At 54.6% G+C, this 24398-nt stretch overlaps 10 protein-coding genes across 10 annotated transcripts; 5 read left to right on the top strand and 5 right to left on the bottom strand.

The window, feature by feature from the left end:
• P884DRAFT_194616 (uncharacterized protein) lies at positions 1 to 444 on the top strand (the record flags this gene model as incomplete). Its single annotated transcript, XM_069437845.1, has 2 exons — positions 1 to 47; positions 123 to 444. 2 exons carry the CDS (start codon positions 1 to 3, stop codon positions 442 to 444), a joined length of 369 nt encoding a protein of 122 aa, XP_069299613.1.
• Positions 445 to 859: 415 nt separating this feature from the next.
• P884DRAFT_105651 (uncharacterized protein) lies at positions 860 to 3783 on the bottom strand. Its single transcript, XM_069437046.1, has 6 exons — positions 3313 to 3783; positions 2379 to 3242; positions 2132 to 2272; positions 1361 to 2063; positions 1219 to 1295; positions 860 to 1157 (listed from the first exon to the last, which is right to left on the bottom strand). The coding sequence occupies exons 1-6, from the start codon at positions 3370 to 3372 to the stop codon at positions 927 to 929; spliced, it is 2076 nt and encodes a 691-aa protein (XP_069299612.1). The 5' UTR covers positions 3373 to 3783; the 3' UTR covers positions 860 to 926.
• An 874-nt stretch (positions 3784 to 4657) lies between these two features.
• On the bottom strand, positions 4658 to 9048 carry P884DRAFT_195371 (armadillo-type protein; the record flags this gene model as incomplete). The annotated part of the gene is made up of 11 exons (XM_069437904.1): positions 4658 to 5445; positions 5509 to 6110; positions 6168 to 6310; positions 6361 to 6619; positions 6675 to 6778; positions 6832 to 7056; positions 7111 to 7176; positions 7234 to 7355; positions 7412 to 7877; positions 7937 to 8125; positions 8182 to 9048. 11 exons carry the CDS (start codon positions 9046 to 9048, stop codon positions 4658 to 4660), a joined length of 3831 nt encoding a protein of 1276 aa, XP_069299611.1.
• Positions 9049 to 9588: 540 nt separating this feature from the next.
• On the bottom strand, positions 9589 to 11029 carry P884DRAFT_238751 (uncharacterized protein). The gene is made up of 2 exons (XM_069440103.1): positions 10712 to 11029; positions 9589 to 10661 (listed from the first exon to the last, which is right to left on the bottom strand). Exons 1-2 carry the CDS (start codon positions 10972 to 10974, stop codon positions 9674 to 9676), a joined length of 1251 nt encoding a protein of 416 aa, XP_069299610.1. The 5' UTR covers positions 10975 to 11029; the 3' UTR covers positions 9589 to 9673.
• A 360-nt stretch (positions 11030 to 11389) lies between these two features.
• P884DRAFT_275773 (uncharacterized protein) lies at positions 11390 to 12423 on the top strand (the record flags this gene model as incomplete). Its single annotated transcript, XM_069442877.1, has 4 exons — positions 11390 to 11414; positions 11466 to 12209; positions 12261 to 12319; positions 12367 to 12423. The coding sequence occupies 4 exons, from the start codon at positions 11390 to 11392 to the stop codon at positions 12421 to 12423; spliced, it is 885 nt and encodes a 294-aa protein (XP_069299609.1).
• A 569-nt stretch (positions 12424 to 12992) lies between these two features.
• P884DRAFT_194741 (acyl-CoA N-acyltransferase) lies at positions 12993 to 13625 on the bottom strand (the record flags this gene model as incomplete). Its single annotated transcript, XM_069437853.1, has 2 exons — positions 12993 to 13352; positions 13410 to 13625. The coding sequence occupies 2 exons, from the start codon at positions 13623 to 13625 to the stop codon at positions 12993 to 12995; spliced, it is 576 nt and encodes a 191-aa protein (XP_069299608.1).
• A 1543-nt stretch (positions 13626 to 15168) lies between these two features.
• On the top strand, positions 15169 to 17539 carry P884DRAFT_219157 (Lecithin:cholesterol acyltransferase-domain-containing protein). The gene is made up of 2 exons (XM_069439399.1): positions 15169 to 15725; positions 15792 to 17539. Exons 1-2 carry the CDS (start codon positions 15420 to 15422, stop codon positions 17385 to 17387), a joined length of 1902 nt encoding a protein of 633 aa, XP_069299607.1. The 5' UTR covers positions 15169 to 15419; the 3' UTR covers positions 17388 to 17539.
• A 497-nt stretch (positions 17540 to 18036) lies between these two features.
• P884DRAFT_219154 (uncharacterized protein) lies at positions 18037 to 20272 on the top strand. Its single transcript, XM_069439398.1, has 3 exons — positions 18037 to 18167; positions 18238 to 18770; positions 18825 to 20272. The coding sequence occupies exons 1-3, from the start codon at positions 18113 to 18115 to the stop codon at positions 19779 to 19781; spliced, it is 1545 nt and encodes a 514-aa protein (XP_069299606.1). The 5' UTR covers positions 18037 to 18112; the 3' UTR covers positions 19782 to 20272.
• Positions 20273 to 20326: 54 nt separating this feature from the next.
• On the top strand, positions 20327 to 21383 carry P884DRAFT_283354 (mitochondrial 37S ribosomal protein uS17m). Its single transcript, XM_069443654.1, has 2 exons — positions 20327 to 20707; positions 20796 to 21383. Exons 1-2 carry the CDS (start codon positions 20564 to 20566, stop codon positions 21195 to 21197), a joined length of 546 nt encoding a protein of 181 aa, XP_069299605.1. The 5' UTR covers positions 20327 to 20563; the 3' UTR covers positions 21198 to 21383.
• A 10-nt stretch (positions 21384 to 21393) lies between these two features.
• On the bottom strand, positions 21394 to 24323 carry P884DRAFT_105594 (P-loop containing nucleoside triphosphate hydrolase protein). Its single transcript, XM_069437045.1, has 3 exons — positions 24126 to 24323; positions 21894 to 24057; positions 21394 to 21835 (listed from the first exon to the last, which is right to left on the bottom strand). Exons 1-3 carry the CDS (start codon positions 24222 to 24224, stop codon positions 21615 to 21617), a joined length of 2484 nt encoding a protein of 827 aa, XP_069299604.1. The 5' UTR covers positions 24225 to 24323; the 3' UTR covers positions 21394 to 21614.
• Between the last annotated feature and the right edge of the window lie 75 nt (positions 24324 to 24398).

The raw sequence follows: 24398 nt of genomic DNA, 5'->3' as shown, positions 1-24398 counted from the left end.
ATGGCTTGGGGAAAACAAAAGGAGCAGTCTCCACCGTCGACGATAAGGTCAGTCTATCCTCCCTCTCATTTCTATCGCCCCCCCTGCAAATGCCGGCACGGAGCTGATACCCAAAAATACAGGCAGGTCCTGCCACTGATTATCACGCTCGTTATCCTGGGCGCGGTGGCATGGGTCTGCTACCTGATATACCTGTCGCTTGGCAAGATCCAGGCGCAGGCCCGCAAGCAGATGGGTGAGAACGTGACGATCACGAAGGACGGCATGCGCGTCAATGTCCAGGGCATCGAGGCCGAGTCGTACCTGGACAGGACGCAGAGCTGGGTCGTTAAGGCCTGGGAGTTGGGCTCTGGCTCGAACCCTAACGAGCATGAGGAGGCTACGAAGCGGAAGAGGTTTGTTCCGGGTATTCATCCCCGGGCTTCGGCGTGGCTAACTTGGTGAGCAGGAACGTCCTGGCAAAACCGAAAAACGGGGAGATGCAACACCATCGCTGAGTAGGCACGCTGGAGCGGCGCCAAACGCCTCCGCCGACTGGCCGGCCTGTCGGGTGGTTGCGATCCGCTAGCTCTTCTGCTGCAGATGGGCCCGTCGTTTATCAAGCATGTCAGGATGGAGCTCGGGTAGAAAATGGGGATGGGAAGGCTCACGATGTGCCGCTGATGTCTCGAATCCACTGCCCTCTCCACCTTCCGTTCCAATCCCACGCTGTTTGGGGTAGCCGAGTCATGGGTGAAGCCCAAGGACGTATTCGCATACAGAAACAAATCAGGGTCCCTCCCACGCCGAACCCCCAATCTGGTGCGCATCAAGAAGTAAAGTCACGGAGAGAAGAGCCCTCCCCCCACCCCCACCCCCCCTTCCTTCTTTTCTCCAGCCGTGTACTACGCGGCCCGCGCGTCTTATGAAATGGCTCTGCTTGTGAATCACCGGTACCGCCCTGCTCCCGATGCGCCTGCAGAGCCTCCCTGGACCTGTATTGGCTGCGCCGGCTTCCTTCCTTCCTGATGGAGCTGTTGGTTCTGAGTACATCCCTTGGGGGCCGAATAGGGCTTCCCGGCCGACGAAATCAACTTGCCAAAATTATGGGCCATAGGATACGGCTGGGCAAGAAGACCATTGGACCGGATGAGTAGCGAAGGGACCCGGAGTTTGAGCTGATCTTCTAGTTAACGAGACACCCAAGGAAGGTCAGACTGCGTCCAAGGGTTCGCTTACCGAGGATAGGATATGCGCGTACTTGATCCCCAGCTCGTCCCCAATGTGCTTGAGCCTGCCCTTGATGTACGCTCGTTCTGGTAAACGGTCAGTCACCGTTTTCGGCCACCGGGAAGAAAAGGGGGTTGTGCTAGTGACGTACGAGCATCGGTGGTATAGTCCTGCGTCAGCACACAGGCTAAAGGCCAGCTCAGAAAGTACCCAGCCAACCCCTTTATGCCCTGCTCGTCACCGCATCCGAAACAGGCGGGGTCCTCCTCTGGCATGAGATCTCGCCTCTTGGTGTGCCACCCTAGATGATATGGCACCGACGCGAGAATGTCTGAGATCGTGTCTACGCACACCCGCACCGAGGTGGCGTACTCTGGCGTCGTCCGGTAGTCGAGAGGCGAGCACACCCACGCGGCGCAGCGGACTATGATGGACATGAGGATCAGCCTTGTAGTCCGCACCTGGTTCCACACGCTCGCCACCCAGAAGTCCCTGTACGCATCTACGCGGCCCGGAAACACCTCGGCCTTGGAGTAATCGCTGCCGCCGGGTACAGCGAGGCTCTGGAGTTGCCAGCAGAGTGTCCTGGGTTGCCACGCCTCTGGGACGGACTTCATCCACGCTGCGGCCTGCTGGTCCAGATCCTGGGCGCGACGCATCAGGTCCTGCACGCGGCCGATATTCTCCTGCGTACGGGTGACACTAGACACCAGGCGAATTACCTCAGCGCGCAGTTCGCCAACCTTGAGGCTGAGGCGCTGGCATTCGGCGGCGGTCGGGTCAATAACGGCATCCTCTAGCCACCACTCGGCCCCCATGGCCGGGGCGTTGCCTGTACTGAGCGAGTGTATCACCTGGAGAGGTCGGTCAGAGTACGCATCCCCGGTCCGGAGCGCAGAATCTGGGGCGTTTGTTGACCTACGAGCTGCGTCCTCACGGCAATGAACAACTGGAGCCCGATCTTGGTCTTTAGCTGCGACCGCCCGCGCGCCTTGACAAGCTGGATCGCGCCCTCGACATGGGAACCCCAGGCCAGGCTGTCCAGCTGGGTGGCAGTGATGCTCTGAGATTCCCGCGGAGACCCCGCCGGCGTCAGTACTTCTTCTCCGCTTCGTTTCCCTCGGGCGGCCGGTTCTGAGGCGGGGAGAAGAAGGAAAGGACGGGCTCACCTCGAACATCCCCAACAACAAAACCGCCGCCAGGACGTCATCGTTCCTCCACCGCACCGGATCCACCAGCGCAGCTTGTGTAGCCCTCAGAGCCTTACTGTACTCCGCGAACGCCTTGGCCAGCACCGTCGTTCTCTGTTGTCTTCCGTCGACGACGGCCCCTCCCGGCCCCGGTCTCCCGGGCAGTGGTGGCGGCCATCCCGTCTTCGGTCCATTGGAGGGAGAGATGGTGGAAGAGGTCGGAAGCCGGTTCCCCAAAGACGCCAGAGCGCACGCGTCGAAAGCGTGGCGCAGGTGCGCCATGCCGTCGCGGTTTGCGCTTGTCTGCTCCAGGAGCGGGAGGATATACTCGAGAAAGCCGCGGGTACCGTCTTGGCGGGGGAGGAGCACGAAGTTGGCGACGAAGTGACACGGGGCGAGCGATTCGGGGGCCAGGTGGATTGGGGTTGGGGATAGGGAGGAGGGTGTTTGTTGGTAGTAATAGTATTGCTGCTGCTGCTGCCACCGCCGCTGTTGTTGTTCTTCTTCGCGACGGTAGGGCTTGACGGAAAGGGATGGGAAACCCCCAGCTGTCAAGGTATTATTGGTGGTGGCAGATGAGAGGGAGGTTGAGTCCTTGAGGGCTGACAACGGGCACGAAGAAGAGGGGGATGAGGATGAGGAAGGGATTGGATCAACGGATACTTTGGCCTTCTTGCCGGCATTCCTGGCGCTGCCACTGCGTCTCGAAGTGCCGAGCTTGAGCGCTCGACGCTTGGCGGCGAAGTCTTCGTTGCGGAGGACGAGATCAAACTCGTCTTTGTATCCAGGGCATTCGCGCCGTGCTTTGGCGCATTGATTGCATGTCGGCTTGGTTTCGTCGCACTGCGGGGGGTTTTCATGAGTTTCTCCTCGTCTGTTTCTTTGTGTTTGGTGTACTGCTCCGTGGCCGTACCTTGATACGCCGGGTCCGGCACATCTGGCAGCCCTTTGAGGGCTTCCCGCAGTATACCATGGCTAGCTCTGCAGCGCTTTCTCAGCGCGGCCGAATAAAGGAAGAAAATGATAATGATAATGACCAAAAAACGATGTTCCAAAAACCAGACTGCTCCTTGCGTATTTCTAGACTTGAACCATACTATTCGCCAAGCAGGGGATCGCGGATATGTCACAGTACAGTGGTGAAGGTCCTGAAGGGTTATGGTACTGTGCATGTACGGATTACTCTTGCTGGGAATGGTCCGACGATCCCTTGTCCTGGCGAGCATCTAGCCCCCATGGCATGTATCCCAGGATTGGCGCTGTGCACGGCCTGGTGGCGTTTCCGGATTTCTCGAAACAGGAATTGGCAGAAGCCGAGGTCGAGCGGCCCCAGAGAGAGGGGGGGCAGCTGAGGGTGTGGCAGCCCGACGGGCGGCCTGGAAGGAACGGGAGTCGCTGAGGAACTTGAGCCGGTTGCGATGGAAGCGTTCTGGTTAGTTACCCGTCTCCTCAGTCCAAGTGAGCCGACCGCAAGGTGTTTTTAGTCACGAAAATCACGACATGACTGGTCCAAGCCGACTTCCAAAACTTCAAACCTTCATACCTTCATACAGGTACTGTAGGGATTGCAGTAATCCGCACACGCCGTCCACCAAAGCAGATCAGACGTTACAGCAGTCAGGGCCAAGACCTGGCACTTGCACCCCAGATTAGCTTGGCGCGGATACATGTCCCATCCCCCTTGCAGCGCTAGCCCGAGTGGGTGCCTGGCGTTTGGGGAGTGAGGGGCCAGGCAAGGATGCCTCCCTTGAAGGACCGAGAAAGAAAACGAACAGTACCAAAAAAAAAAAAAAAAAAAAAAAAAAAAAAAAAAAAAAAAAAAAAAAAAAAAAACAGCATCCCCGATGATGGGTTCGGAGCATCAATACTCGCTCCGTGCAATGCATCAGCCCCATGGTTTCAAGTTCCTTAAGACCCGAACCATCTCAAACACAGAAGCACCAAAACAAGCAATCATGCCACACTGGTTGTGTTTCCCTGGGACGTATCATCAAAAGGTATCAGAAACGGCCAATCCGAGACTCCGCTGATATGCCTTCCTTCCCTCATCTGCTCTCTCTCTCTGTCTCTCTCTTCCTCCCCTCCCCCTCCTCCCTCTCTTTTTCGCTCCCTCCCCGCTGTGCTTGCGCCCTTGACAGAGTTGGCCGCCAATTGCATGCGTTTGCAACTCTGTGCGGGCCATCTTCGTGCAACGTCGACGAGAAGCCCAACGTGATGCCCGCTTGTGTGATGTAGGTGCTTTCTCCTTCAAGGCCTATCTATCCGGCCTCGTTGAACATCCCCGCCATACCTTCCAAGTCTGGAGTCTTGTTACGTGCCGCTGAGCCATCCTCACCTGTCCTCCTTCCACCTCCTCCCGAACCTGCTTGCGGCGTCATGAATTCTTGAGCCATCTTGCTCCGGGCAGACTTCTTATTGCCGCGTGCTGATCCCGGTCTTGCCCCGAAACTCTTAGACAGCTTACCCATCTCAGAGATGCTGACTCCCTTCAAGTCCTCTAGTAGTTCGAGAACGAGAGCGCGTTGCTGTCGAGAGTGCATCCCGGGCTGGGACACTTGTTGAATCGTACGGTCAACATCCTCTGGTTTGATATTTGGCAAGGAAGCAAGGATATTCCGAGGTGTGGGCGTCAGGGAAGCATAGTAAGCCAAAATTTGGGCGATGAGCGCGCCCAACTCCCGTTGCGAGTCCACGAAATAGGGGTCGTGCAGAGAAGAAATGGCCGCCTTCAGCACCTCCGTGGAGATGAACTCTCTAATGTCTCTTGCCGTCTCCTCCGGGATCGGAAAATCCTCGAGGGGCTCCGTATGGCCTGAATCTTTCATTGTCCTCGGGACTTCCGAAGGGCTGAATTCGGGAATAATGGAACGGAAGACCCGCAGCACCACGCCGCAGGATCTACCATCGTGCATCCGGATCGCGTGGCTGCAGAAGACCAGCAGCGGAACAGCGATAGACGGGTTCATCAAGCAAAACTTTCGCAGCGGCGGGTATTTCGCGCTCGAGGCCGCGTCGACGGGCTGTTCTTCAGAAGCTGACGGGGCTGCTGTCTCAAAGTTAGCCTAGCCTTCACAGCCGTGGAGACAGAACTGTGGAGCAAAACACTTACCGACTCTGGCTGGATCGAGGACGTCAGCGACCATTAGTACGGCGGAATACGTGAGTTGTCTCAGTATGCTCTCAGCCTTCATCTCCTCGGTCAATTCATCTCCTGCCGCTTGTACTGCTTCTCGTTGTCCGAGATTTTCCCACTCAGAGCTGATCTTCGCATCCATCTGTTCAAAGCAGGCTGCCAAGATGGGGGGGACGAAGTGCTCCCGTAATTCCGCAGGACAGTTGTCGACTAGAAACCTGACCAGGGTGAGAAGGTTGATGACCTGGTGAGATGACAGGTAGACAGAATCCGCGAATAACGCGTTCGCCAAGGGACCTGGCAGTTCAAGGAAGCCGTAGAACTGCGTGTTCAACCGCGTCATGCAGTAAATGATGGCGTAGCACGTCTCGCGCACGAACCGAATCGTGCCACGGACAGTTGACGCGAGCCCTTCCAGAGTGTTCTTCTTCCCAAGCACTCTAGCATAGAAATCATCCTTGCTCCCTTCCGAAATGCCGGCTTGCCAGAATCGGTCGGACAGGAGGCGACCCACTGTTGGCTGCATTTCTGCTGGCAGCAAAACCCAGTTGGCTGGGTTGTGGGATGCGTGGGCGTAGCTGGGCCGGAGTCAGAGCGGAGCACGACACGATATAGTACCGGGATGATTCACCAACCTTAGAAGTTTGAGAAGCTCCGGCAGGATGAGCTGGAATCCATCCTGCCAGAGAGTGCAAGATGCCTGGTAGGGAGCCGAGTCCTTTTCTATTCGCTCCACCGAGTATGTTAAGAAGGACTTGGTCACCCGAAGCGGGAGCGCCTGAGGTTGTGTTAATGATAGCGCAAGAAGAGCTGAGCAGTTTCACCTACCGACTGTCGGTGTTCCAGTTCAGCCTGTAGTGCGAGGCCTTCAGCGTCAAGATCGGTAGAGCCCCAGTCGGCGTTCTCGTGCACACGGCGCTCAGTTAGGTACTTTTGCACTTTGTCTAGACCTAGCAGCTCGCAGAAACCGTTGTAAGAACCCAGGGCCGCTTTTAAGGACTCATTTTTCCACTGGTCCTTAACAGGGTCGATAAATGCAGTGAGCTTTGAGAGCCGTACGGCCGGGTCAATATGCGTAGCCCGGTGACTGAAGGCAGTGAGTAGGTCAAGTCAGGCCTGACGGGGTTCGATGTCCGACTTACACGATGATGAACAAGAAACTTTGGTATGCGATCTGGCGCTTTTCGTCCAGCGTTCCCGACGCGATCATCTCCTGGACCTTCGCCTCTAGCTGATCATACACATCCTAGCTCATATAGTCAGTAATGTAGGCCTCGGAGGGAAGGAGAGTTGTCTTACAAGGAGCGGGTCCGGCATTTTTGATGCCAACCGTTGAAGCTCAACCATGCTTTCAGTCTGGAGATCTCTGATCGCATCATTGTAGAGCCTGTGTTCTGGTTGCAGAGCCGGCCATGTCATCAGGATATGCTCCAGGACTCTTAGCATGAACGCAGGATTAGAATCCAGTGCTCTGGTAGAGAAGGTCACCAGGAGCTGAAGTATCCGCTTGCGGATTAGAGGGTCCTGGGCCATAGTTAGTGGTGCTGGTTACGGCGAGAGCCTGCGTTGGTGGCTCACCTCAAATTTCATTTCAAGGAGTTGACCACACCACTTCTCAAAAAACTCCTCGATCGCGGTTGCTTGCTGCTTCTACGCTTTGGTAAGAACACTGGTAGTACTTGAAAAGCCGGCAATGCTCACCTCCTCATTGGTCCGGCTGCGTGACGCCCTCCACTTGTCATAGCCTTTGAGCGCAGCCTCAATCACAGTTGCATGGGCATCAAACGTCAAAACGGGCAGCGAGGATTTAGAATAGTTAGCAGCTAGTTCCAGGTTAGCTATCAATGTCCGAGCCCCTTGTTGAAACTTTTTGACTTACGGTTGAGGGGAGGCTGCCCATCATACAGAGTATTCAAAGCACGCTCCGCCCTGCCCAGTATATGCGAGAATGCATCTGACATCTTGAGATGGACGATGCTCTCAATAATGGAGCAGCAATACCGTCGGTAGTTGCCGAGAAAAGCATGTCGTTCGGGAATAGTGTCGGTATCCTCGATAAGTAAAACGTAAACAGGGTCTTCCGAGTCTTCGGGAAAGCTCTCGTATCGAATCAAGCGAGCGCAGCACACCTCCAAGAGGTTGACAATCAAGGGCATCTCGGCAGCTGCGGGACCAAGGGACCGATGAGACAGCAAGCGCGTCCACGTGAGAAGGACTGGAATTGAAACGACAAGGCTCTGGCTTTGCACCACCAGCATGAGTAGCTCGAGAAATCCTTGGACGTTAGTCTGAGGTGGTATAGCCGCGAACTTTCTGTCCAGATAGTTGCCCAGGGAGCAGAGCAACTGCGTTTATTAGCAACAAAACACCTAGAGGGAAGAAGGAGGCCACAGGAGCTACTCACCTCGGAGAACTTTTTCGCAAACTGGTATTTGTCATCGTCAATATCCTGTGGATCTACGACCGACCACTCATAAAGTCGCCTATAGAGATCAACCATGATCTCGCTGTACATTGGCACTACGAGGTCGACGAACTCTTCCTCGGTGAAACTTGAGCGGCTATAGAGCGAATGCAGAGTCTCGAGAGCAGCCTTACATCAGTTAGTCCAACCAGTACTTGAATGACCTTGCCGGGGATGAACCCAACCTTTTGCACGGGCACGCTTGGAGTTGCGAGACAACTGCACATGACGGGCCGGCAGCCAACGGCATTCAATGCTTTGGGAATCGCCCATGGCACCACCGAGTTGAGAACTTTGAGTGCCTTGACAGCGCATGCAGTGACATCCTCGGTCTGCTCGACGCCACCGCTCAAGCACTCGCCAATGAGTTGTGTGATCCTACTGAGCCATCCATCGTCCTCACACCGTACGTCCGGACCAGCTTGACGATTGGGGAAAGCCTCGGTCAGGATTGCTGCTGGTGTAAAAATCTCCACGCACGCCTTGCTCAGCACTCCTTCACGAAGGGCAACCACAGCGTCGTCACCATTGAAGATTTCGTCGGAGAGTGTCTCGAGGATTTGAAGAACGAACTGTTTATGAACTGGCGATTCGGAGCCCCGCCAGATACGGACTAAAAGATGGTCCATGTCCATCCAGCTGGCGACCCAAGCACGCTTGGCCACTTCAACCCACAGTTGGGCAATCTTGTTCCTCAGATAGGGCGGATCTTCGGCGGAAACGGTTTCCGCCAGCTGCAGGACCCAGGAGCGGAGGTATTCTCGGTGCTCCATGCTATATTCCTCCCAGTTTTGCTTGACTGCATGCTCGAGCAGCGACAGGCCGTAATGGCGGACGATAGGTTCATGCGGTTTGTTGAACGCGAGACTGAAGCCGTGCGAAGGTGACTCGGGAAGGCTCTTAACGTTCTCGAGGAAGGCTTGGGCCTCCTGTCGGGCTTGATTCGGAGAGTAGGGGCTGTGAACTACTTTGAGCGCGTCGTGGATCTTCGATAGGACGGCCTCACCGCCATCGCCGGTGGCGGCAGTCCCAGCGGCTCCGTTCATTGCCATTGTCGCCGAAGATACGAACCCCAGAATGCACCGGTTGCTGGAGTGCCAAAAGGCCGCTGCGGTTGGTCCAAGGAAACAGGTGACCACCAAAGCCCAGCAACTTAATCGTAAACCATAGGCCAGCTGGTCATCGGCGATGCACGAGCGCAATGAAACGAACCGGGGTTGCCGATAGGATTCGCAACGAGCTGGGCAGCGAGTATATTCAGCCTCTGATTGCGTATATTTGGATCGATAGCGCTGAGGTCGTCCTGTGCCAGCACTTTATTCGAGCGGGCAACCGTCCTGCTCAGGCGCTTGCGAGATGTTACGCCGCCTCTTGTCACGGAACTTTGGCAATCCAAAGCCTGGGTCCCACCACGCTCTCTGCCCGTCAGGCGCGCTCAGGCGCGAGCTGCTTTGGTCTTCTTTCGGCTTAGCGCGGGGCACCCGGCCTGACAAAGGAAAGCGGCGAAGGAAATTGCGTCACACCTTGACCAGGAGCTGGGGGGTATTCTGGTAAAATCTGCCTCGGTGTTTCGGCGTATCTCGCGCGCAGCTCTGCAGACAAGTCGGGCCACATGAAAAGAAATGGAATGAGAAGAAATCAAAAAACCAAGGCAATGAATTCTAGGACTTCCTTGGCTCAAGAAAGCTCGAATTCCCATAAGCACAACAGCTTGTCATAGAAGCTCGTAGAGACAATCGACAACTTGCCCTTCGACCCTGGCTGGAAATCGCTTCCGTAGTTCATGCTCTTGTGCTCCTCGAAGCGGCCAAGAATCCCGAATCGATACTCTCCATCCAGCGTTTGCAACACCTCGAGAACCCTTGCGCCGGCATGCATACAAGAAGCTAGGATTCTGGCTCTCCAGCTGTAGCTAGGGCTTGGGGTGGTATCCAAGTCAACCAGGTTCAACCGCCAAACTCCGCCTCCTAGTCTGCTCTCGGCGAGCTTCTTCGGCCGGCCGAAGGGCGGAAACGAAAACAGTCTGATATGCTCGTCGTAGCTTCCAGTAGCAACTAGCTCGTGCCCGTCGTCTTGCACGAGTAGAGGCAGGATGGCCGTGACTCCAGCATCATGGCCTCTTGATTCGCAGGCGGGGTGGAACTGGATGAAGCCGCCTTCGCTCCAATTGCACCTCCTGGAGCGTAGCATAGAATCGTCGCCTCCGGAGTATACCTTGAAAGACAACTGGCCCGATTCTTCCACCTCACCTGGCGGCATTGTAATGGTGGGACTGGGAGAAATAACCACGCACCAAGCCTCAAGCGTGTGCGTAATGAAAGGCTCTGTGCTTAGCTCCCACTTGCCCTCATATGTTGCAAGGCGCACAAGGTACACATGTCCAGTGGAGGTGGTAACGGCCATTAGATCCGCCTGTGACGGATGCCAGCCAAACGAGGTGAAGATGATCTCCTCCCCAGGTGCCGGTTCGATCTTTCCATTGGACATGGCTGCAATGTCCATGGTGTTTAGGTGCTTCAAAGTTTGTCCCTCGTCAGGGGACAGTTTAAACAGTGCGAGGGTAGCAGTGCTCGAGACGGCCGCGCAGATGTCATGCCTCGCCTCGTGGGGGTTGAACCGGAGGTCTAGAAGGGCCGAGGGTTGGGCCATGGTCTGAACAAGAGTTCTGGTCCCCGAATTAGCGTCGTTGGGGTTCGCTGCTATCATGCTACTCACACGTCTCCATCCGCGAGTCGAAATACGATGATGCTGCCATTGCGGCTCTGCGGCTGCTTCTGCCGACGAGATTGATCGTCGTTCACAGGATTAGATCCCACACCCGCATTGTCTAAACCGGCGTTCTCAACTTCCCGTTGGAGAAAGTAAGTCCCGACAAGGAAGTAAGACGGATGTGCAGGGCAAAATTCGATGCAACTGGGGGGAAGATCTAATATCTGCGATCTCAAAGACCGAATCAACTTCCCCTCTGTTTCCGCCATTTTTAATCCAGAACGGGAAAGTGATTCAACTTATGGGCCAAGTTGGAAGGCAGGCGATGGTTACTGGTTGCAGTTGCGGTCTTCTAGAGGAGTGTTCTGTTAACAATTCTTCCGGATTGGTCCGCTTCATCACGCTCGGAATTATGCAACCAGTTCATCCTTGTCAACACGATTGGCAGTTACTGAACAAAGAAGATTAAACATTTCTGAAATTGTATCAAACGGGCTCATCTTCAGTTGCAGATGACCCAAACTTCCTGCGCCAAAGGTCCTCATTCTGGAAAAAAAGTAGCGATTGCACTGGCTGCCCGCTAACGAAATCGACCCAAACTTCCCCAATCCGCTGTCCTTCCAGGAAGTTTGTGTGTGCGCTCATTGGAAGAGCATAGTACACATTTAGCATGATCAGAAAAGCATGGACTCGGACTCGGATTTCTATGGTACACCACCTTCCCTATTCCTTTTCGACAATGCTCTCTTACACGACCTAGGTGACGAGAATACCATCTCAAGTCTAGAAGCCCGCGTCAAGGACTTTGACGTGATCGCCTGGTGGGACCGTAGAACCAGTGCCCTTGATCACTTCCAGCTTGCCTCACACAAGCCGCCTTCCCCACCCATACCGGCTAGCTGCCCGCATGACGACCCCGAGGAAGGCCAGCTCGGGGCGAAACGGCTTTCCGAATCTGTTGAGGAATTTCTAGGCCGTCTTCCTCCCGCCACCACCAACTGGCGTCCAGGGCTCGACTGGATCAGGATCTCCAACCCATTCGCGTCCCCGCAGCCTGACCAAGCTCTGGCCCGGTTTCGAAAGGGTGCCGAGGAGCGACTGGCGCTTTTTGCCGAGTTCAAGAGGATGGCCACCGCAGCCAGCGTAAAAGCTGCCAATAGGTCACTTATGACCCTGCGAAGGGACATTTCCGAAGGGCGGAGGGAGACGATTGCAGACCTGCTGGAACTCGCGGGCGCGTGTAATGTTGTTGCGGGGAAGTGGATGTTGTTCCCTGGTCCCGAACATGTCAACGAGGTATGGACCAAAGTTGCGACCGCCACAGCGAACGGCGAGCTCGGTATTACGGCCAAAGTAGAGACGAGGGTCCGGGCAGACAAGGAGAGGTTGGTGTGCATTTACACACGGGATTTCAGGGACAAAGATGATGTTAGGAGGGTGCTGAATCGTATGCGTGAGCTGGAGTTAGTGAGGCCGGGCGGGAGACAGATCTACTACAAGCCAGGTTGGTTGACCACTTTCAGTTTCTGCTGGGTTGCTACTCATATGTTCTCAGACGCCTGGACTGAGCTTGGGATCTACGGGGGGAACGGTTGGGGCATCGCAGCTTCAATGGTAAGTACGGGCCATTACCACAGAATCAGATCTGACCAGGCTACTAGTACTCCTCCAACGAGATATTTGGGTACACCAAGACAGTCCCCTCGCGCTTTTCATGACACACCGTGGGACATCGCCCGAACATGTTGCTAACCTGGTCTTAACTCGCGAGCAAGATGGAGAGCTTCATACAGCATGATTTGCTATGGAACTGCAGGGCAGCATGTAGACACTACTTTGCACTGACAAACATACACCGCATTTCACGGCTCGGGCGTACCAGCCATTGTATACTTGACCGTGACCCTCTGTGAGCTCAAAAGCTGACCTAAAGAACAATTGCAGGGCTCTGCCATCCCTGCGTTTGAGAGTGACCCTAGGCAACCTCCTTCTGACTTCCCTATATCTTCCCATGCAGGCAGTATCCTTCCATCGTATCCGATAGTCTGAGCCATTTGCTGCGTTCGCACATGCGTCGACCCTGGGGATATTGAACTTGATGGTCGGGTTGTCGCTCTGTTAAATTGGCTTTTGCTGCATCAAGTGGCGGCACCCCGGAGTTGTCATTGCCCCTGAGCCGTGGTCGAGACACTTTCAAGCTGCCGGGCGGAAGCGTCGCGAGGGTGACCGTCTGCGGTGGGCTACTGGCTCCCCAAGTATCGTAGGGAGACGCCAGCCCCACTATCTCTCAGTCCAGAGCGAAATCCGTAGCAGATTCCTTGAGAAGAAGTACCAAGCGGTAGGCACTGTTCCCGTTGAGGTAATACCTGTGCAGCTTCTTGGACCTCAAAAAGCCCAGCCTTTCATACAACCTCATGGCGGGAATGTTTGTCTCTTCCGTCTCGAGCACAATCTCGTCCGCATTACCCTTGGTCATAGCGTCGATGGCCATCTTGACGAGCGCTGTTGCTATACCTTGACCTCGGTATTCGGCAGCAACAGCCAGCATGGCGATGTACCCACGCAGTGTAGGGGGTGAGTGGGACGAGTGCATCTCGAGCTTGCATATTACTACACCGACGAGAGAAGAGTCGGTAGGGTGGATAGCCTGCGTACAAAAAGTCAGAACCGTTCCAAGTCGCAGTAAGGAATAAGTAGTACGGACCATGAAGCAGAGGTGACCCCACTGGCAGAGAAAGTATCGGTAGACATAGATACTATACGGCTCGCTTAAATCTTTCGAGATGAGGGCGCGTATTGCTGGCAAGTACTGCGATTCGAGGGAGTGCCGATATTGGAGGTACCGCAGCTCGGCAGGGAGCGCTGTTTTTGAGCCCGCTGCCGGCTTCCCTTTGCTTCTCAAATCTTCGTACGCAGCCATCACTGCGGATTAAGCACTCCAAATCACTCCTACAGCTGGGGAAGCGAGGACAAAGGGATGGTAAGGCTTGGAGGGGTGGGCGATACGATCCGAGACAAGGGTCAACAGTGGAAAGATTGCCGCTGTGCTACCCGGAGCACCAGTTGATTGGCCGTAACAAGAGTTGCAAGTGGGGCGAGTTCCGTGTACACATCCGGAATTCGTACCTACCTAACCTTTCTTAGTTACTAGATTCTGTATACCTAGGTATGTATGTGCATGCATGTCTGCTTGAACAGATTGCAGATTCTATTCTCAGAGATGCGAATTTGGACACGGCTTTGTTTTAGTGGTGTTGAACTGTTTCGAAACACCAGCAGCAGTACGGAGATCCATAGTTTCTCCATTCTTTTCGAACCTGGTCAGGACTAGGCCATTGCCACAACTGCTAGGGAAATGAGCAGCTCAAGCAGGACAGCGTGATGGGAGAAGTTGGGGTTCTGTCGAAAGCTTGCGGATTTTGCAGCGGGCTACAACTCCGACAGCTTAGCAACCGTCATCAACAAATCCCAAGTCGAGCACCGGCAATCCTGTTCATCGAAGAAAGACGAATATTTGTGTGTGAACTGACGGCCTCGGATACAGGAAGCTGGTCTGCTTCAGCTGCAATCGTTCGTGTTAGCTGGTATCTTCAATCCCTTTGATAGAATATGTATCGTGCTCTTCAAAAGTTGCCATTTTTGGGTGGAATGTTTGTAGTTGTCCACACTAATCGTCCTTCGTCGGGAGAACGATGAAATGTCGTCTTTCACTTTCTCATACATCAATTGCCTACTCTAGTAAATAAATTTCGACAAAGGGAGCCAATCAGGTACGCATTTGTGGGCGCTCACTCCTCAACTTCTCGGTTGGTGCATCGATTCATCACCCTTGTCGTCAAGTCTGAGCTCTCAAACCTTACCTGTAGTCCTAGGCCTCGGTCCCCTCGAACGTGAACAATGACTGTTGCAGCTTGGGTTGTCAAGGGCAGCCATAGCCACGGGCCAGGCGAACAGGCCTTGTTGTTAGAGCCGAGCAGAAACGAAGTTGGTAAAGGCAACTGTGGATTGAACTATTTCATCGGTTGAGCAGAAAGCATGAATTGCCGTCATGAATCTTCACATGCAACTCGGAAAGGATGGATGGTTAATGTGATTGGCCAGGCGTGCCCGAAGCGACCCAGTCCTGTGCATGTGCTGACAGGAACACCTGATCGTACGGAGTACATCGTACGCAGGAATGAGAAGGCTTGATTAACGAACTGGGTTGAGGCCTCGACCGCATGTTGGGAAATCAATGCCCACCTCCAAAGGATCGTTAGGCACTACTAACAAACATCATTGAAGACCCCTGAACATCAACGCAACTCTCATACCAACCACGTATGTATGTATGTACGGACTACAAACAGTACGGATTACATACAACACACCGTTCACATTACACTGTGTGGTCATTAACTATGGCGGGGTCAACCAGCAGGGCACAAGCAGACGTCACTGGTTGCCCCTGTTCGATGCAAAGCAGGTACCACCTGGCGATATTCCTGACCTTGCACCTGTATGACTTTTTGTCTCAACTTGCGCAAAAGAACCAACGAGCAACGTCCCTCGAAGTCAAGTGTGTTTATGGGAAATACGTTTGTAGCTCGCGCCAGCGACCACGGCTAGTTGTAGCCAAAAGCCGCCGAGCAAGGATACGGGAGACGTCCTCAGCACGCTGCCCATCGCCGAACTCGCACATTTACAGAGTATACCTCACTACTAGACTTTCATAATGGCGAGCACCCTGCGCCGCCGAGTTCCCGGCAACGACACACCGTCTGAAGCGCCGATATCGCGCGATGGGAGCCCCGACGAACCCGAGAAAGTCAAGACTGTTGTTCATCACCATCGGCCAAAAACACGGAAGCGCAGAAATACGGCCATTTTTTTGCTTGGAAGCCTCTTCGGTATCATAGCAGCGGGGTTTTTCGCAAAAAGCAATGACTTGATAGATTTCCCTGAGATTGGGGAGCTGAGAATGGACAGCTTTCTGGACGTTCTCCCAGCCGGACTGGTTAAGGATATGCGCGAGTTGATCGTAAGTGACGATGCCTCTCCGCAAACTGGTAGTGTTTCCGGGTCTTACATCATTACGCTTTTTCAGATTGGTGAACGCGACTTTCTCGAGAGCTACGACGCCTTCTCGGTTGGCCTCAAGGTTCGCTCCGAGGGTTTCGAGGCGCACCACCCCATGGTCATGGTGCCCGGCGTCATATCGACAGGTCTCGAGTCCTGGGGAACTTCGAACGTGTCCCTCCCGTACTTTCGAAAACGTTTATGGGGCAGCTGGAGCATGATGAGAGCCCTAGTTCTGGACAAGGAGACCTGGAAAGCCCATATCATGCTGGACAAAAAGACGGGCTTGGATCCACCGGGCATCAAGCTGCGGGCTGCGCAAGGCTTCGACGCCACCGACTTCTTCATCACAGGCTACTGGATCTGGAATAAAATTCTCGAAAACCTGGCATCCCTGGGCTACGACCCTACAAACTCCTACACGGCAGCTTATGACTGGCGGCTGGCGTATCCCAACTTAGAAAAACGAGATCACTATTTCACAAGGTTGAAGGCACATATTGAGTTGGCTGTGCAGCTCCAAAAGAGGAAAGTCGTTCTTACGTCACACAGCATGGGGAGCCAGGTTGTCTTCTACTTTTTTCACTGGGTTGCCTCGAAACACGGTGGCCAAGGGGGCGATGATTGGGTTGAGAAGCATATCGAGTCATGGATCAACGTTAGCGGGTGTATGTTGGGGGCGCTCAAGGACGTCTCCGCCCTCCTCTCCGGCGAGATGCGCGACACTGCACAGCTGAATGCCTTCGCTGTCTACGGACTCGAGAAGTTCCTGAGCAAGTCGGAGCGGGCCGAAATCTTCCGTGCCATGCCGGGTATGTCATCCATGCTGCCAATTGGGGGCAGTGCTATCTGGGGTGATCTTGACGGTGCGCCCGATGATCAGCCAGGCCAGGAGCATAGCTACGGGTCATTCCTGAACTTCCGAAGGGGCCAAAACTGGACGACGCCTGACCAGAATTTCACCGTGGAAGATGCTATTAAGTACCTTCTTGACACATCAGAGGACTGGTACAGGGACCAGGTGACAGGAACCTACTCTTGGGGGGTCGCACAAACCACCGCTGAAGTCGAAGCAAACGAAGACGACCCAAGGAAATGGATCAATCCTTTGGAAACCCGGCTCCCACTCGCACCCAGTTTGAAAATCTACTGTTTCTACGGAGTAGGCAAGCCGACGGAACGAGGGTACTACTACCGCCCCCCGGAACCCGGCTCGTTCACCAACTTGAATATGACAATCGACACGGGTCTGACGCAGGGCATGGTTGACCACGGTGTTGTCATGGGCGAAGGAGATGGGACAGTCAATCTCATGAGCACCGGCTACATGTGCAACCGCGGGTGGCAGATCAAGCGATACAACCCGGCCAAAGTCAAGGTTACGGTCGTTGAGATGCCGCATGAGCCGGAACGCTTCAACCCCCGGGGCGGGCCTAACACGGCCGACCATGTTGACATCCTGGGCAGGCAAAATCTCAACGAATTCATTCTCAAGATCGCGGCCGGAAGGGGGGATACGATAGAGAACCATATCGTCAGTAATATCCGAGAGTATGCTGCGAAGGCTAAGGTGTACGAAGAGAAAGATGAAAAAGCCATTGCGGATGGCAGTGTGGCAACCTGAGTGATAGCTATAAGGGCGTTTTGGGGTCGACTTCAGTGTATGTAATCCTTAGAGTCGAGTTCTCGGCCGAGCAGGGGTGTCTGCTTCGACAAAGCACTCGTCGAGTTTTTGTAACGTGGTACTCCGTAGTTTGATACCCTGTTTTGATGGGCTGAAACTAAGCACGAGTTGGCTCGGTACGCCGACTTCGTTCACCAGTATGATCGTCTCATGAGGAGCAGGTTCCTGCGCAAGGAGCGGTTTCGCTGCGATCGGCACAGCCGGGATTTGTGTGCAAAAGCAATGGAGGACGCTGGGGTAACTGCGCAGAGACAAAAACATTGCACTTTCTTAAAACTAATTTGGTAAGTCTCTCTCGGGGAGGTAACTACTGTGTAGGTTCTAAAGCTCATGTTACGTGTAATACGCAGCGGAACGATACCCAATCCGGATTAGCGTAACAGCGAAGACGGCCAGCGCCCCGTCTACGGTAGACAATACGGGCTCAGAACACTAACGCACACGCACAGCGGACTGACCCTTCCATCACTCGAACCTTCCAAGGCAGACTCGCTGGCGGAGCACATGCTTGACCCCCTAAGTCGCGATTTCCACCGGATGGCCGATTCGCCTGAAGTTCTGATATCGGACAGTTTGACACAATCGACACATATGTCGGATTGGACCGACCATAACCGTGATGCCGGAGATTCTGCGCTCGTCGCTTGTGCCGTTCGTCTGAGAACATGACCGACTCTGACGGCTCTTGGCCCGCCGAGAGCCAGCAACTATTTTGGGATGGTGAGTTTTCCAACTAAGCTGCTCCTCAAGAAGTCCTACGATGAGCGTGCTAACAATTGCTCCCCCGCAGCCTTGAACAAAGTCTTATCCTCAACCTGCGCAACGCCCGAACAGCTCGACGAGACCCTGCGCTCATGGCTAAATTTGGTCTCCAAGGCTCGAGACGATTATCTCGAAAGCGAAGATGATGTCGCCCGTTGTTCCGAAAGGCTCCTGGAGAGCCAAATTTTTCGCAACAACAGTAACTATGTGCGGACCCAGATAATCTACAGCCTTCTGCAGGAGGACGAGTTTGCCCAGCTTCACGTGTACGCCAACTTCCTTCTTCTCGCTGGTCGGACCGAAGAGGATACATTTCGGACCATGATACATGAAGGATGTTTTGTCCGACTGCTTGAGCTCATCAAGAGCTGTGGGGGTAGAGACGGGCGTCTGCACCGGTTACTGTTACAGTTGATGTATGAGATGTCGCGTATCGAGCGCCTGCGTCCCGATGACCTGCTACAAGTTGACGATAACTTCGTCATGTACCTGTTCCAACTCATTGAGGCTCTGTCGGACGATGTCAACGACCCCTACCACTATGCGGTGATACGAGTTTTGGTCTGTCTCTACCCGCTCTCGCCAAGGGATAATGTGGGCTGACCATTCCAACAGCTGGTATTGAACGAACAGTACATGGTTGCCTCTACTTCAGCAGCCGTGGATCCGAGTTCTCCCACAGTACCCGTCACGAACAGGGTGGTTAAGGTGCTCAGTGTCCATGGGCCGTCGTTCCGGACTTTTGGGGAGAACATCATCTTATTACTGAACCGAGAAACCGAGACCTCGCAACAACTGCTCATTCTCAAGCTGCTGTACCTTTTATTCACAACGGCTGCGACCTACGAGTACTTCTACCTCAACGACCTGCGGGTCTTGCTGGATGTCATCATCCGCAATTTGTTGGATCTTCCTTCCGAAGCCAACATTTTACGACATACATATTTGAGGGTATTGGCTCCATTACTCTCTCATACCCAGCTTAGCCATCCTCCTCATTACAAGCGGGACCAGATCCTGAGCTTGCTCGAGATACTACGCGGCACAGGCAACGCCCATTTCACGCCACCAGAACCGACGACATTGCGCTTACTCGAACGAGTAGCAAAAACGCCGTGGCTGGTCGCCGACGAGCCAAGCTCAACGAATCTCAGTCCCGTGGGCAGCCTTACGCACTCCCAAACAGGCAGCTCTGTAAGCATTGTGGCCAATGTGTCAGAGAAACCGGGAGTCCAGACGCCTAGTCGGAAGCTAGGGTTGGGACTGGTTTCCAAGGATACGGGACTTCCCACGCCGGCTGAAGGTAGTCCATCTAGGCCTAAGCCGCCGCCGCCGCCTAGAGCGTTGAGACCGAAGACGTCGTTGCCGGAAGTGCCCAAACATCGCCACGGTTCGCCTATTGTCCACCCGGCGGTCACTGACGTTCACGTCAACGGTAACGGGCAGAAGAAACCACCACCAAAGATCCCCCCGCCTAGAAGGAAAGCAAAGGTTTTGGCTGCAACGGGAGGTGACGCTCGCACGATCAGCGAGTCGTTGCCCACACAAGACCCGACAACTTCTGTGTCTTGAAGCATTGACGGCGAGTTACTGCGTCATTGGAGACATGCTGCATTTGCTTCTCGTGGTATTCGAACGTCGGATAACTTCCATCGGTAATTAGTCCATGTCTACTGTTTAATGATATATTGATGGTGCTCAGACGAAGCGTTGTGAGAGGAAGGATTGGGCCAGGGTCAAGAGTCATAGACAAGGCATGTGGGACTAAAGCGTGTTCCAGGATCCCATCGAAGACACCAAAGGATAAGATCTGGCATGGCAAGACAGGGCGTTTTGTGGGGATATGTGTCGCCAAGGAAATTGATCATAGATTATTCGTAGCTGTACCTCACCACATGGCAATCGATCAAGGAAGGCTATGATCGGCTTTCCATTTCGAGACTTATTAGATGAGCGAGCATGGCCAAGAAACCGGTGCCACCGTGTTTTGAACAATCGCTTCGGCCCGTTCATCGCCTCCGGCCCCCGCCAGGCGCCCCGGAGCATTTGGCGTGATTCTCGTTGGTAAGGGGCCCACTTTAAGCCAGAACTTCGGGACCGAGTTTCGGGTTGGAAGTGCCAAATTTTTGGTCAAGTCAGCGTTCGAGGATTGCGACTCCGCCAGATCCATACAGAACACACCCACGATCGCGACTAATTCGAAACGCAACGTAAGGATTGCCCGATTTGACACGAGCTGTAAAGCCGTATAGGTTGTTCGACTCTTATCCATCTGCGCGCGACACCCACCCTTGAGGCTCACTTGGCGATTGACCTGCTTCTCAGCAGGGATCGTGTCGACTTAATCACCCACCATGGCACAACCAGTCTCGCAAGCAGCCAAGACGGCGTACAGGACGTTCAGAGAGCTTCATGGCGTTGTTGTCACTGCAGGGACGATGGACAAGACGGTAAAAGTACGGGTGGGCGGGCAAAAGTGGAATTCGTTCGTTCAGAAGGTTCGTTGAGTATCCCCTGCGCAGCAGGCCCCCTTTCCCTCATTTTGTCGTGGCCCCCAGGCTGACTGATGACCCTCCAACCTTCCAGTTCTTCGATGACCCTAAAACACACCTCGTCCACGATCCGAACAACTCGCTCCGCCTTGGCGACGTTGTCGCCATTACGCCGGGCTGGCGCGTGTCCAAGACAAAGCGACACGTGGTCAAGAACATCATCGCGCCGGGATCGGGCGTGCCCATTGAGGATCGACCGCCCATTCCAACCGAGGAGGAGCGTCATGCCGAGCGCGCAGCCCGGCGTGCCGCCAAGGAACAACGGCGGAGCATCAAGAAGATGGCGGAGCAGGTCGAAAAGCAGCTTGGCATAACCGAGATCATTCTCAGGAGGGCGAGAAAGGAGTTTGCGCTGAGGGCAAGGTTATTGGGTGTCAGCACTGATGCTGCTACTCCTGAGGGCGTACCGGTTGGAGACGCCGGGGCGCAGCAATGAAGGGATGATGGGTTGTTGAGGCGGGAAAAGAAGAGGGGCGGAATAGACATTTGGGCGCGTTCTGTCTCGGTATGACTGAATCTGCTCCGTGTACAACACTGGGAGGTTAATCCTCATGTAACTGTATCAACATGCAAGACAAATGGCATGCAAGTACAGTGTTTGGCCTGGCAGCTGAAATTTCTCGTGCCTGAAACCTCTGGACATGCCTAGGGATGAAAAAGGAAGCGACCGAAGCCCAGAATTTCATGTCTATCCTCATTTTCTTTGTCAAAATAATTGGGAAACCGGATACCCCTGGATAAGTGTTACGTTTTTCCGTCGTGTTCAGCATTGACACGTAAAGACGTTGTCCACCACTGCCCAAACAGGCGTTCTTCGAACATATTCCTGAATCAGTTTCGATCATGGACTCATTCATCCACCTCTTTCCCCAAACTCCTTTGCCCACTCCTCGTACTGTTGGAGGCTCGCCTTGCTAACACTGGGCCTGATAGTGTTGAGGCTAGCAAGGAAGTCTGATAGTTCAATGGGTCGAATCTCGTCCATGGTCATGTGAAGTAAGGCCTCTCCAAGAGACCGCAGCGGCCCCATGGCCGCATCTTTGGCCAGCGCTGTGATATCTGAACCCGAAAATCCTAGTATTACTGGCGTTAGTTGTTGATCTCCAAGAGGTGGAGCAGAGGAAATGCTTGCCATCAGTCAGAGCGACTAGGGTGTCAATGTCGGCACCGCTTAAGTTGTGCTTTTGCTGCTGGAGTAGCGTCTTGAGCTGCACTGCTCTCGTGGCTGCCTCGGGCAGCGGTATATACTGACGCCTCACAAACCTCCTCCGTGCAGCTTCGTCAATCGCCCACGGCAGGTTGGTAGCGGCGAGAACAAGCACCCTATTCGCGTCCCCACGCTCCTTGTCCTTTTCCATTGCCTCTCTCCCGGCCGCAGCACGCTGCAGATCGCTCCATTGAATCAAAAACTCAGTTTTGATTCGCCGCGTGGCCTCGTGTTCCCCCGTTCCAGATCGCTGGGACAGCAGCGAGTCAATCTCGTCAACGAAAATGATGCTCGGAGCAAACACTTTAGCCAGAGCGAAGAGAGCACGGACAAGCTTCTCGGACTCCCCCAGATACTTGCTTGTGAGGCTGCTCGCTGAAATGGAGAAAAAAGTAGACTTAGACTCGGTTGCGACTGCGCGGGCTAGCATCGTCTTTCCCGTGCCCGGAGGGCCAAAGAGTAGCATGCCCCTGGCCGGCTCACGCAACCCCATAAAGAGGTCCGGGCGAAGAAAGGGGTAGACAACTGTCTCGCGCAGTGCGTTCTTGGCTGTTTCTAGGCCGGCGATATCGGCCCAGTGGACTTCGTCGCCTTGCACTATGATTTCGTTGAGTATTTGTTTCGCCGCAGATTGATCGACGCCGGGCGGGAGTTTTTGGAGAACTGCAGCTTTCCGCTTCTTCCACAACCTGGCAAGATTCTTTTGTTCATCTCCCGTCGAGCTGTCAGAGTGTTCAGCTAGGGGGTCGGCAATTAATGGTGCTTCTCTTTGTCGGCCTCTATTGTGCCTTTGTCGCGAAGACGGAGCTGGGGTGTCGAACGATGAAGAAGAAAGGTCGGATGTCGACGGAGAGGAAGACAACCTCGGTCGGTGATTCTTTCTCCTTCTCCCCACTGGCGAAGTGCTGGTGTTCAGATTAGAGGGACTCCTCGGAGTCTTGGGCCTGCTGGTAGAGTGCGATTTAGAAGCTGATCTTCGGGAAACGACAGCAGAATCCGATGAGCCCTTCCTTCCCAAGGGCTGACTCTTTGGCGCGTCCGACAAGGTCCGGTCTGCACCCGGCGGTTCCCTCGGCTTCTTTAGTAACGACGTAAGCGGGGGGGCGGTCCTCTGCCGGGGCATCCGTTCCCGGACCGGCGAGGGACGCTCAGGGTTATCCTTCAACGCAAGCGACGCTAAGGCACTGGAGGCTGCGCTGACAGATATTGGAGAGGGTCGAGGGCACGGATTGGTATCAGCCTGCAGTCGGTCGGTCAAATCAACACTTGTCCTTCTGTCAGAAGGCTTCACCGGACTTCGGGTTCGTGGAGTGGTGAGCCTTCTTGAATTGCTGTCGCATATCTTGGATACCGATTCCGAATTCCTGGGCAAAGGTTCAGTCGGCGTAGCCGTGCTTGAGAGCGACGGTCCCAGCTCTTGGCCGTCAGCCAAGCTTTGGTCTGCAGGGTCTCGCGAACCGAGCATGCCCCAAGCCAAAATCGCGGCTTTGCTAGCACCAGGACCCTCTGCTGGTCTCTGGCCTAGGGGCCGCAAAGAAGTTTTCGTAGGCTTCTCTCCCGGCCGGTTCGGTCGTAGAGTGGTGCGTATTGTGTGCCTCTCTGGACTGGGACCTCGCGACGTCTTCTTTTCCGGGGAGATTTGTGTCGGGGTGGAGGTGAGCGGTTTCCGGGATGGTGAAGAGGACGCAGCTGGCTGAGAGGAAGGAGTTCTGGAATGAGTTGATCTCCGTCTCAGCAGCTCTGGCCTCGCAAGTTCGGTGTACGTAACTGCGGGAATAGTTCCGTTTCCTATCCAGCCCTGCTCTTGCGCCCCAAGGCCCGCGCCATTGCGTGGCTCCGAGTTTGATTGTTCCGCATGACACCGAGACGAAGGCCGGCCAGCCTCAAATGCGTCCTGCCGCGATAGGCGGAGGGCCTCAAGGAGGTCGATTCGTTCTTTGCATTGCAGTTCCAGTTGCCGGATGCTGTCTAACAGTGCCCTTTCGGTTTCGGAGCGTGGTGTGAAATTGGGTAGTGCTCTGTTGGCGTTATGGTCCTGGATTTGGTCGAGGGCCTGTCGCCAGCATCGCAGTGCCTCGCTTTCATTTCCCTACATTACACATCAGCTGCCGTGTTTTACGGTCCTTGGGAAGAGCCTAAACCCCGTTGTTCACGTACTTGGCTCTCATAATAGACAGCGGTGGAACACGTTAGGTAGCTCTCATCGTACGTTTTCTGCAGGATGGACAGGGCCGTCGCGGTCCTGTTACCGAACATGGTGTTTATCGACGAACGCGGACATGCCTGGCGTGTCGTCGCGGCGGCCGCCTAGCAAGTTCAACTGGCCGGCGTTTGGGCGGTGAATAAACCGTGTTATGGGACTGGAGAAGAATACGGTGCCATGCAAACCGGCGAGTTTGCTCAGAACGTCCAGCGCATTCAGCGCATGCC

This window comes from Thermothelomyces heterothallicus (assembly GCF_042370625.1).
Source record: "Thermothelomyces heterothallicus CBS 202.75 unplaced genomic scaffold P884_scaffold_5, whole genome shotgun sequence".
In the NCBI taxonomy this organism is placed as follows: domain Eukaryota; kingdom Fungi; phylum Ascomycota; class Sordariomycetes; order Sordariales; family Chaetomiaceae; genus Thermothelomyces; species Thermothelomyces heterothallicus.
Note: the sequence above shows the minus strand (reverse complement) of the source record. Positions and strands in the feature narration are given on the sequence as shown.